The sequence below is a fragment of the Lepisma saccharinum genome, chromosome 24 (assembly GCF_977018435.1).
Source record: "Lepisma saccharinum chromosome 24, izLepSacc3.1, whole genome shotgun sequence".
Lineage (NCBI taxonomy): Eukaryota > Metazoa > Arthropoda > Insecta > Zygentoma > Lepismatidae > Lepisma > Lepisma saccharinum.
In genome coordinates, this window is record NC_139252.1 from 23,128,967 (window position 1) to 23,142,383 (window position 13,417).

Below are 13,417 nucleotides of genomic sequence, written 5' to 3' on the forward strand. Positions count from 1 at the left end.
TTCTGGATGAGATCAAGAGAATTGAAAGTGGTGAAAGTCAGAGTAAAGTGCAACAGTCACTGGGAACGAAGTAGTCTACTTTTAGAGATTCAAGTTGCTGTAGAAGACTGCACCGAAGCACTGAACAATGAAAGCAGAAATGAAATGTTCTTACTAGGAAATTGGGTTTTGAATAGGCACGAATCTCTCACCAAGCCAGGCAAAGAAATGGCGAAGAATTGTTAGAAAGATTTTCAAGCAACAACAAAAAGCGAAGCACTGTGAAACAAGGCAGGAACAACGATGATCTTGCACGGGAGTCTGTCTTTATCTGTTCAGACAGTTGCAGAAGCGAAAGTTTTCTGTCCTGTGATGAAGACCACGGGGACGGGGGGCAACTTTTCAAATATATCGGTTGGGCTCAAACACTTGAATCATAAGTTCACGAAAACCTCCATTCCATGTATTCTATTAATGCTCATCAACAATTCATCCTAACTTATTTGTTTAAAATATCTCTTAATTACTGATTTCACCACGAATTACGATAGAAAATATAATAATAGGAAGAACATCACGAAAAATTATTGGGTGGGCTCGGGCCCCACGGGTCCATATAAATTGGCGTCATTAATAAAAAATATCATATTCACAGGACATTTTGATGCATTTTTTCATTTTATAGTGCCTTTACAAGTGCCCATTTTAATAATTTTTTAGGCTATTTCCCTTCTTATTTTACAAGTTTTTATTGCCTATAAATCCACACCCTATTCCTGTGGTCATCTTTACTGGCCTCGCCGATTGGGTTTTGTAATTAAAGAGTGCTGGATTCGATACCCGGTGGAGGAGCACGAAGTTCCGATACTACTTTAAACTGTAGGTCCAGTCCCGATTAGCCTGTCTGTGCACAAAATGGACTCCAAACAAATCTCAAACACTATCGTCATCTTTACAAAAATCAAGTAATGTTTAATAAAAAATAAATCAGGAAAATATTCATTTACGTTTTTTAAAAAATATTGTTAGTCTTTCTCAAATTTATGATCTCAAATATTTGATTCCTTCAAAACAGCTCCATGATTTTTCTGGTAGGTGTACAGTCATGAAAAGATGTATGGGGGTACTTTTCCCATCACTGTACATGGAAGCATATGGCACAGCTATGAATGGAGAGTCCGATCATGTTTCTTGCCTCTGAGAATACAGGAAGCACTCGTTGCCTGCGGTGGAGCAAGAAAGCTGTTAGCAATTCGTCAAGGATATTTCTCAGCACTTTTACTTTTCAAGGTGTTTGACATCTCCGCCGGTGAAAGTTCTTTTCAAGCGGTATGTTTGTTAATGGCTGTGAATGACTGATCATTGCTCTAAACTTTTCTTAATAAATAGAAACGAATTCATATTTATGGTTTTATTTCTCGATGCTGTTTCCTATCTTCTTCTTCTATTTATTTAGCAGATCCGAGAAGCTTTTCCTTTTCTCTTTATTTTATTCTTTTTCTTGTTTTGCCATCGAGTTATTCGACGATTGCACTGCAACAGTGCTGCCAAATAAAGTGGGATGTTTCCTCAGTGCAGGGAAACTGAGGCGGAATTTTAAGATGAAAAGAGAGAAATTTTAATCTCAATTGAAGCGTGTGAAATACTTTTTCATTTCATACGTTGTGTGATTTATTGCGCCTCCCTAAATTGAATCATAATTAAAATTCTAAATTTGGCTTTCGAACAATTAATACGAAGGGCATACTGAAAGTAATCAACAATTTTTGAAAAATCAGAATCCGTCAATACACGCAAAATAAATAATCGCAAAATACAGACTTTACTGAACGCGTCGATGTAGTGTGACGTCATTAGCTTCGATCCCATGAGCGCAGTCAGTTGTTTAAAAATGGCTGACAGTGATGTTTCGTTTCGACAATGTGTTGTGATTGAATGCCTTGTTAAAGAGGGAATTCCTGCTGCTGAAATTCAGAATAGACTTCAGCGTGCATATAGAGATGTATGCATGGGTGATAGCAGTGTTAGATGATGGGTAAAAATATTTTAAAGAAGGAAACACGAGCATCAACAGGGGTGCATTCTGGTTGAATTTCTTGAACCTGGGGTAACCATATACGCTCGTCGTTATATCAAAACACTTCACAAGCTCCACCGTGCATTGCTTGATAAACGTCCTGAAAAGAAAATCATTGTTGAACATGATAATGCACGCCCGCACTCTGCTCAGTTCAACAGGGAAGAAATTTGGAAAATGGGCCTCACCCTCCCTACAGTCCCGACCGTGCACCCTTCGACTATCATCTGTTCGGTTTTGTGAAGGGACAGTTATGAGGCCAACGCTACCAGATGACAGAGGACACATTAGCCCCGACTAGTTGGCTGCACTTTTTGACACTCGGTACAGTGAATGTGCATCCAGTGGAAGGAAATGACGTTCAACCAACTAGACGGAGGGCGGTGTTCAAGTTCAGAAGATTCAACAATTGCCTGTCTGCTGCTTTAAACGGTCATTCGATTAGTTGGCACGCACCACGTGACCATACACCAAACATACACCGGTCCGGAAGGTAGTGCAGACGGTGCAGACACCAAATACACTACTTGACTCCAAATCAACGAACTAGACGCCTCGGTTCAAACAGAGTCAACGCGAGTCAAAAAGTACAGCCAATTAGACGGGACTATAGAAAGCAGCGTGGCAGTGTCTGCGAGCAGCTGGCACGGAGTTCTATCGTAAGGGTATTTTCAAGCTTCCAGAAAGGTGGAAGAAATGCGTGCAAGGAAATGGAGACTTTGTTGATTGATTGATTTATTGATTGATTGATTTAGTTTATTTTACTTCGAGTTTTGTGCCTCTTGGCTAATTTGCGAAGATGGGGATGAGTGATGAAATGATGAAATTGATGAATGGACAGTCACAAACAACCAAGCCCGACCGGGATTCGAACCCGGGACCCTTGGCGTCGCAGCGCGATGTGCTAACCACTTTTTTTTTTTTTTTTTTATTAAAAAGGAAAGCCCCTATGCGGAAGCTTCCCCCATCACACTTCATTCACTCATATCATTTCATTCATATTTCAATTTCAAGACTTTTCAGGACAGACAATCACAAACATCCATGGCCGAGCCGGGAATCGAACCCGGGACCCCTGGCGTCGTAGCGCGATGTGCTAACCACTCCGCCACAGGAGCCGCCCACCACTCGGCCACAGGGTCGGGCATGAGAGACTTTGTTGAAAAGTAAAAGTCTGTATATTATGATGTAGCATGTATTTCTTTAATAAAACTAAAAATTGGTTTATGAAAAATTGTTGCTCATTATTTTCATTATGAGCCTCGTATCTTCCCATTATTTTCGAACATCTACTATTATTATTATTATTATTGTAATCACACAGATGTATAAAACTTATGTGCGTGAAATAATTCATATTTCGTATATTTTGTTTTCAAAAGCGTACAATTTGTTATTAATGATCTTCATTATCTGTTATTCCGCCATTATTTTCACCCATTCAATCAATCCCGATGTTCAAGTCAATTAATGTTTTCTATGAGTCAATGCAAGTAGTGATAATTGTACTGTTACTACTAGCGCTACTACTATACCTCTTGCCTAGTCTTACGGCGGGCGGCCTTCATGCTGCCAGGGGTAGTGGGGAGCAGGGAAGCGACCAATCCGACGCAATGAGAAACACAGAAGCCTGTAGAACGAGATGCGCGCAGCATTTCCTCCCGCTCGTCGCAACTCTCGGCGCCACTGCTGTTGTCTGGTTGGTCTGCTGCGTATTCCCCGCTCCCCACTTCCCTTGCAGCATGTAGGCCGCCCGCCGTAAGAACAAACAAGATCTATAGTATACTACAGTAGTAGTAGTTGATAATTTTGTAAAGGCGAATTGAATTTTATGTAAGATGAAGGGTAACTTTACACCTTCAAGAGGAAAATTGTGCAACACTACACTTGTTTTTTTTTTACATTGCGAAGTCACCATTTACCTTGGTCAACCCCAAAGGTAGAAAATGTACGTAAAAGACATGATCTAGAAAGCAAAATAACAGCGGCGATGGGAATCGGTAAGCTGATTGCTTAACAGTCAGTGCAAAGTTTCTTCGCAGGCAATGAAGGCCAAAGTGCTGTTCTAGCACGGAGTTTTGAAATTTCCGTTACTTAAGTAGAGCTCGATGAATTTCAAGACAGTTGTGATTTTCATTCTGAAACTAGTCAGCGGAACTAACTGCGTTCTACAATCATATTGGGGCCTATAAGGACGCGCATGCGCGCGAGATACAATAACCAGTCAGTACCTTCGGATTTTCGGTGCTGAATCTTCAGTTGATGTCATCGCCTATTCTACCACTTACGTTCGAATTTCATCACAAATTGTTTCAAAATGGAGGCTACAGTTGCTCTTTTCTCTGCAGTTTCGGCTGTTGCTTCGGTTTTTATGGAAACACCGTTGTTGAATGAATTTAAAAGAACAACTATGGATAGTACGGAGGAAGGGAAAGATTTATTTCTACTTGAGAGAACACACATATTTATTCTATAGGTTTCCGGCCCGTAATTCACTTCCCTTGTTCTCATCGACGCCATTGTAGCTCATCGTTTGCAGACTACAATTACCCACAATTCCCAAAATCTACCGCTTGCACCACCTCCTATTTGTGGTGGAAGAGGTGGAATCTGATGGATTCAGCGCTGAATCCATCCATGAATATCCGAATGAAAGTCAGTCAGCGCTGAAAATCCGAATGTGCGGAATGTGTGGGTGGAGCGTTTCGTGCAACGTCAGAATAGTCTCGCTTCGAGTATGAGCGGGAGATATGCGCACATGTATCTCTGCGCATGCGCGCGAGAAACAGAAACCACCGTGTGCATGGAGTGTTCCGTGCAACGTCAGAACAGACTCGATTCGAGCATGCGCGGAAGATATGCTGGAAAATAACCTAGAGGTTATAAACATACCTGAACAGACTCTTCCTGGGAAGAAAGCGTTCTCTGAGAGGTCGGCAAAGCCCTCCTTGCAGCTGCAGGTGTAGGTACCCCTAAGGTTGAAGCAATGAGCGTGGTCGGAACAGTCGTGGAAGTCAGGCTCGCTGCATTCATCGAAATCTACAAAGAAAAGAGACGATTCAGATTCAGTAAAATACAATACCGTCAACTTTATATACATTTTTGAAGATGTCACAATCAAGCACGTACATAGAAATATTTCAAACAAGTGTCTCAGAATAACCCGTGGCTCGACAGCCCTGAAAAGGGCCTTGACCTATCTCCCGACTGCCAGTCTCCCTCCAACAATCCTACCTAGAGGTGTGGAGATCTTCAACCTGTAATGGGGTGACGTGTGGTCAGCACGTCGAACCCCCAGCCGTTGTAGGAAATTTCCGAGGCCGGGTTACGCTACTCACTCCTAGCTCCCCAATTTCCTCACGATGGTGAGTTTTGCCACCGGTCCTACACGTAGGTCGAAAACCCAGAGACTAAACCCAGACGGACTCGAATCCATGCCGTCCCGCAGTCGGAGTCCAAAGCACATCGCCTTAGACTGCACCGCCACGGAGGAGGACATTAAATTAAGTTAATGGCATTAATTAAACATGTAAGTTAATTAATAATGTATTGTTATTATACCAATAGATACAAAGATGCTACAAGAACATAGATACAAGAAGAGCTCGTATTCATTATCTAGTTTGCGTGATGTTTTTATCGTAAAAATTGTTTAAAAACAACTCCGTGGCTAGGAAATTAATATCAAATAGATAAAGTATTGATTATTTATTAAATAACAAAAAAAAAAACGGATGTTAGATTCAGTAGACAAAAAGTAAAGTTTTTCTTGTATGTACGCATTGCTTGCATTATAGAATTATTTTATTATATTATTTATTTGACTTTTTTTCCCCGCTTAATCCGGACAGGCAAAAGATAAAAAGAAAAAAGCAGAATGCAAGGTTTTAATTGTAGCTAGAAGTCAACAATCGCATTCGTCTTACGTACTGCATTGTCAAAATGAAAATAAATGTCTGATGAAAGGAGCGTGTGCTCTCCTGAAACGTCACAAAGAAAAACTGTTTTCTTATGCTTGTAATAACCGTAAACTACAGGAAAATAAAAAAGTAAAGTTACTGAATTAAATTTTATGCATATTATTACAAGTAGCGGTGTGCATAAATCTTCTTTGATACTGCCCTTCCCAACCGTATGATCCCATAGACCATCACAAATGCTTAAAAAGTAGGTATATTTTCATTATTTTATTTCAGTACTTGGTAAGTCTTTCGTGGCAGATCCGGAACCCCTCCCCCACTAAATACGTCCGTGGTTACTATTGACACAAACGCTACTTTTATTTTGAAATACAGTATATCTTTCTTAAGAAATTTGAGGGACGGGCTGGAAGCGTGTTCCTCTACAGTCGGCACCTGTGAGTCCGAATATATTGGTGTAAATGTATTACAGTAAAACCTCGTTAATCCGGACCTCGATAAGCCGAAATTCGCTTAATCCAGACAGGCAAAAGGAAAAATGAAAAAAGCAGAATGCAAGGTTTTAAATGTGGCTAGAAGTTGCCAATCGCTTTCGTCGTACGTACTGCATTGTATGTCCAGTATTACTTTACATTTTACTGTATTGTATAGTGTACTAGCTGATTTCCCGGCGTTGCCCGGGTATTTATTTATCCCAATCTTCTATTAGACAGGAAAATAATGAATTCTAAGTATAGTGTAAATGAACTTGGAATTGAACGGGATTGGGAGTGTCACTATTAATCTTAGCGACCCCGAAAACTATGGATTCCACACTAATATCAGTCGTTTTCGACTATTTTTACATGTCACCCCCTTTCCACCCCCCACCCCTAGGGAAGCTAGTGCTGTCTTAAGGTTGAACGACATTGGTAGTGTCACTATTCATCTTAACGATCCCGAAAACTATGGATTCCACACTAATATTGGTCGTTTTCGATTATTTTTACATGTCACCCCCTTTCCACCCCCCACAACTAGGGGTTCCAGGGGTGTCTTGAAGTTGAAAGACATTGGTAGTGTCACTATTCATCTTAACGACCCAGAAAACTATGGATTCCACACTAATATTGCCCGTTTTCGATTATTTTTACATGTCACCCCTTTCCCACCCCTACCCCTAGGGGTGCCAGGGGTGTCTTGGAGTTGAACGGCATTGGGAGAGTCACTATTCATCTTCGAGACCCAGAATACTATGGATTCCACACTAATATCGGCCGTTTTCGATTATTTTTACATGTCACCCCTCCCCACCCCCAACCCCAGAGGTGCCAGGGGTGTCTTACCCCCACAGTATCTCTTTCCATATTGCAAGTGATACGCGAACCATGTTTGGTTGAAATCGCTCCAGGCGTTCGAGTGTTATGCCGGAACAAACATACACACACACTCACACTCACACATACATCCATTTTTATATATTAGATATTAGATTTTACATTTAGGCCTATTCCCTTTAAATACACCATAATAAACGTGTTTTGTTGCTATAAACGGAGTTTTAACGCACTTTCTACTGTTCTTTAAGGTTTTTTAAGTTATTCCGGACTTTCCTTAAACCGGTCAACTTATCCCCCCTATTAGTCCGAATTAACGAGGTTTTACTGTAGTTCCTAAGATTAGCGTTGCGAAATGGCGGGAACCAAACCGGTCTCATTGGAGAAAAAAAAATATTATTTTGATGATTGATAACAAAAATTATACTTAGTATTCTATGAGAATAATTGAGTTAGCTCGAAAAGTTGAGCATAAAATGCAGGAACCAGATCAGAACTTACGCAAGCAATAAATTGTTCTATAGGTTGTTGTTTTATTTTTATGTGGGAGGCCACAATACTAAACTTCATGAATAAAAATTCCCCTGACTTTAAATATTTTTCTTGAAGTAAAAGTTAACAACACAGAATAATTATGCATTTCCTTGAGGCTCGAGCATCTCCCTCGTGTTTGTGGAGGACAGCAAGCGCCCGTGCAGCTCCAGCTTATCGCCTGAACACAGCACCTCAAGGCAAGTAACCATCGGAGCAGAAGTTGGTGGGGAAGGGGGGGGGGGGGCTTCAAGGAACCACCTCCTGTTTCTTATGCCATGATTACGATACCACACTGAGCTGTTATTCAAGAATCGAAAGGACAAGAGCTTTCCCACTACACGAACGTGACCGACAAAGCCTCCTGCCTCGCTCACTCCCTCCTACCCGCCTCTCTTACAACGCTACAATCCCTTTGCTCACACTGCAGCCTACACGTGCACACGAGAGCGCTCTTCTACATATACAGCAGGTTGCCGAGGTCTGCTATATATTTAGGTAAGAAATAATACCTAAAAAAAACGTTGTGCCGGCATATCAAGAAGTGTCTTCAGAAGGAGACAATAATAATGTGTAATGTCTTATCATGTTGTTATCAAGTGTAGTAATGGTCTGTAAAGAATTTAATTAGTTTTTCATATATAAAACAACAATATACAGTAAACAAGAGTGTGTGGAAGAATCCAGAACTGCAACTGTTACATAGAAACATGTATGATCTGAAAACAGAACTAATATCTGTTTGCATGTAAAGTTTTTTTGCTGTAACTGAAAGAAAACTTTTAAAAAAGTAAGGTGTTTTTCGAGAGTGCATATTTATTTGCATATTTCACACCTTTTAGTGCATATTTCTAGGTATATTCTATTAATTATAAGTGTATATCTATTCGGACCATAATTATTAATATAGTATTCAACTTTATATCAATGGACTGACCACCCAAACAAAAATTTCACGGAAAATATTTTGTGTAAATGTATGACAGTGGTTTACAAATGACTATCATGTGCTAAAACTTCCTTCAAAGAATATCTTGCTCGATTCCGTGAACGGACGCAGTTCATTGTTTCCAATACCAATTGAAGAGTAAAATTGGTAAACGCTGTAAGTGCCACTATATTTCAAACACCGTTTTCCACGTTAAACTTTGAAATGTGCCATGCTTTATAATGTGGTAAACGTGAAATGTGGCTGGTAGCCCTCTAAGTAGTTCAAAGAGCGTGTAAAGAGGTCACTAGTGTGCATGTTCTTACGGGCCGATGCGATTTCCCAACACTTTCGCTTTTGGCACTTACAACGTTTACCACTTTTAGTCCTCAATTTCAAGTGTTCAATCAGCAGCTTATTGTTTGTATGAACAAAGGATTTTCCCACCTTTTCAAACACGAAAAGCAAAAATAAACTTTTCTACTTGTATTGAACTATGAACTGTTTGAGCACCATGTTTTCGTGATCCTAAAATAATATTAATCCTGCATTAGGAACATTCTTGGTTTCATGTGCAACTGAACATTGATGTTGAAGACATAGCAATAACGATAACGAAGTTTTAATTTCAACATACGGTTTCAAAGTCAAGTCGACAACACTGTTTTGCAGCAAGGCAGAAGTTTCGAGCAGTTAGTACACGTACAGAGTGCACTTCTTGAAAATTTGAAGACTTACCTCTGGCATCCAGATGGTCTACTTCTCGTGATGCGTAGATGTCAGTTCCACCCAAGCTATAATTCGTTGTTCTCAGAGACTTTCTGAACACTTCCTCTAGGCTCTTCTCATCCATATTGTCAGAGAGCTGCAAATAGAATGTAAATTGTTATTGGGGAGATATAGATGTTAATTCTTTAAGGAGAAAAACCACGGGCCCAGAAGGAAGTTCTTGGCTTAATGCAATTAACATTAGATCATCCATGACAGGAAAGGTGAAAGAACAGAAGAAATAAACGTGCAAGGAGAGATAAAGAAATTTCCAGAGGCTAACATACTTTATTTGTTAGTTATGTAAAGCACTGAAGAAATTTCATTGTTGTTTTATGACATAAATTTATACTATATCTTTCATGTGTGTGTGTGTACGATAAAAAATTAGTTCTCGGAATATTTTACGACTTGACAAAAGCCTTTGATTTAGTAAACCACAAAATATTAATTTCTAAAATGGAACACTATGGGATAAGGGGTTGAAATTATGAAATCATACTTATCAAACAGAATGCAATGTGTTGAAATTAGCCACGAAAAAGAAGGAAACGTAAGAAAATACAAATCCACTCTAAATACATTAAAATATGGAGTTCCCCAAGGATCAATATTAGGCCCACTTCTTTTTCTTTTGTACATAAAAGATTTACCATTTGATATACAGAATACAAAGATTTTGTTGTACGCAGACGATACTAGCGCAATAATAAAGGGAAATGATGTGAACGAGTTAGAAGCCAACATTGAAAAAAACAATGGAAGAAATGAAATCTTGGTTTGACAGTAATAAATTACTATTGAATGAACAGAAAACAAATTACGTGCTATTTCACACTAAACAAAACAATAAAATTAAAGATGTACTAAAGAATAGCCATCTTCCAGTAATATTAGTTAGTGAAACAAAATTTTTAGGAGTTACTATAAATGAAAATCTAAATTGGTCAAACCACGTAAAAATACTTGTTAAAAAACTGAATTCCAAAATATTTGTACTGAGGTTATTAAAACAAACACTTCAAACAAATTCACTAATTCAGGTATATTATGCAATGTTTCATTCACTAATAACTAACTAACTCTCTAGCCTTCTTAAACCCGAAGGTTCATGGCTGCAGCAACACACGCCTTCCATCTATCCCTATCTTGAGCAAGATCTATATACTCTTTTCAATCCCTACCGATTTCCTTTAGGTCCATCTCAACGTTGTCCCTCCATCTTCGTCTTGGCCTTCCTACAGGTCTCTTACCATCTGGTTTCCCAACAAGAATCCTGTAAACTCCTCTTTCCTCTCCCATTCGCGCCACATGGCCTGCCCACCTAAGTCTTCTTGATTTAATTATTCTAATAATATCTGGACATGAGTACAAATTATGTAGTTCTAAATTATGTAACCTTCTCCACTCACCTGTCTCCTCATCCCTTTTAGGTCCAAATATTTTCCTAAGGATCTTATTTTCAAATACTCTCAATTTATGTACCTCTTTCAATGTAAGGGACCAAGTTTCACACCCATATAATACTACAGGCAAAATTACTGTTTTGTATATTTTAACTTTTAGTTTCTTAGATATTAAACGAGAAGACAAAAGTTTATGAAGAGAGAAGTAACATGCATTTCCTGAATTAAGCCAACTTTGTATTTCCTCTTTAATATAATTTTCATTTGTTAATATTACTCCTAAGTATTTGAATTTGGAAACTGGTTCAAACGAGTTGTTATCAATAATTAGATTTTGATTATTACCTAACACTTGGTTTCGGCCAGTAAGCATATATATAGTTTTCTCTTTGTTAACTTCCAAACCTATCTCTTTAGCAGTTTTGAAAAATATTTTAGCATTATTCTTAATTGTATTCACATCATCCCCCAGTAAGTCTACATCATCTGCATATGCTAACAACTGAGTCACACCATTTAATTTTAGTCCTTCTTTAGTTTCTTTTACCTTCCTAACAGCATATTCTAAGGCAAAATTAAAGAGCAATGGAGATAATGCATCTCCTTGTTTTAACCCATCATGAATTGTAAATTTGTCAGACATATTAATACCCACACGAATTTTACTTTCTGTTTCACTGGTGCATATTTTTATCATACTAATCAGCTTCTTAGGTATTCCAAACTCTACTAATATATTATATAATTTATCTCTTTTGACGGAATCATATGCTTTTTTGAAATCAATGAATAGCTGATGGACATTTTGATTATATTCCCACTTTTTTTGAAGTGTCTGTCTGTAGTTGATCTGTTACGTTTAAATCCACATTGATAATCACCTATAATTTCATTAGCATATGGGGTTAGTCTTGTTAAAATAATGTTAGACAATATTTTGTATGTTGTTGAGAGTAGAGAAATTCCACGGTAATTACTGCAGTTCATTTTATCACCTTTTTTAAACACAGGAACAATTATGGATTCTTTCCACTGTTGAGGGATTTCTTCTTTATTCCATATTAAACAAATTAATTTATGAATTTGACATATTAATGCATTTCCACCATATTTAATTAACTCAGCTGGTATTAAATCAATGCCAGGTGCTTTGTTATTCTTTAGCCTTTTAATAGCATCTTTAACTTCAGTCAAGTTATTGTTCTGGAACTAAAGGTTCTGCTGTGTGGACTTCATTTACTTCTGATTTATCTCCTACATGGACATTTAAAAGGTCATTAAAGTAGTTCTTCCATCTATTTAGAATATCGCTTGGGTCAGCTAGAAAATCACCGTCTTTATCTTTTATCAAGTTTACTTTAGGTTGCCACCCCTTTCTAAACTCATTTACACCTTTATATAAATCTCTGATATTTTTATTTTTGCTGTTTGTTTCAATTTCGTTAATTTTGCTTTTCAAGTAATCTCTTTTTTTACTTCTAAACGTGCGGTTAACTTCTCGCTTTATTCTATTATAATTGCTTAGATTTGTATTATCCGAGTTATTTAACCACCTAAGTCTAGCCTGATTTCTTATTTCTATTAGATTATGACATTCATTATCAAACCATGGCTTACTTTTTCTCGGTTTATGGTATCCTATACTTTCTTTAGCTGCTGATTCTATTGCATTACGCAATTCTTATTTACGTCTGTTTCATTTATATTTTCATCATCATTTAAATCCTGCAAAACATCATTCACTAATAAATTATGCAAAATAATTTTGGGGCAACTCACCGGCAAGTTTAGAAGCATTTAGAAAATAAAAGCAAGCCATTAGGATTTTAGCAGGTATAAAGCCTAGGGAATCATGCAAAACGTTGTTTAAGAAATTTAAAATATTAACCCTCCCTTCTCTGTACATATATGAAAAGTCATTATATGCGAGATGCGAGAAAAAATATTGCGCAGCGAAGTTCAATGGAACACACATATAACACCCGAAATAAACAGCTCTTAAAGTCTTACTTCACCAGGCTAACATTATTTCAAGAAGGACCCCAACAGATGGCAATTAAAATATTCAACCATTTTCCAAATGATTTAAAAGAAGAAAGTATGACAAGTTTCAAAAATAAATTAAAGAAACTATTAGTTAATAAGGAAATTTATAGCGTTAGTGAATATCTAGATTGTAAATTATAGAAATTTTGTAATTATATATTTTTTTATATGAACTGTACTGAACCCTCCAAATACCAATGTATATGGTTTACATGGAGTAATAAATTGAAATTGAAATTGACCATGCTTTCATATTAAAACACATAACAGAGATTTGGAGTCAAGGGATAGATCAGACTATACATTCCCTTTAGAACACACACTCACACATACCCTTATCCAAAATCCCAGTAAAATTTCTTTCTTCGTAAAGAATTTAAAGAAAAATCTTAGCTTCTAAGCGTAGTAAAATATGATTTTAAACTTTGAACTCTGACTCTGTCAAT

General features: G+C 37.7%; 1 protein-coding gene across 1 annotated transcript in view; it reads right to left on the bottom strand.

Moving 5' to 3' along the window:
• LOC145978137 (uncharacterized) overlaps nucleotides 1-13,417 on the bottom strand; it is a 321,655-nt gene that overhangs the window by 40,279 nt on the left and 267,959 nt on the right. The window contains exons 12-13 of the mRNA XM_083110578.1: nucleotides 9,490-9,616; nucleotides 4,949-5,095 (exon numbers count right to left, since the gene is read on the bottom strand). Coding sequence (XP_082966704.1) covers nucleotides 4,949-5,095; nucleotides 9,490-9,616 — 274 coding nt within the window. The remainder of the gene's footprint in view (nucleotides 1-4,948; nucleotides 5,096-9,489; nucleotides 9,617-13,417) is intronic.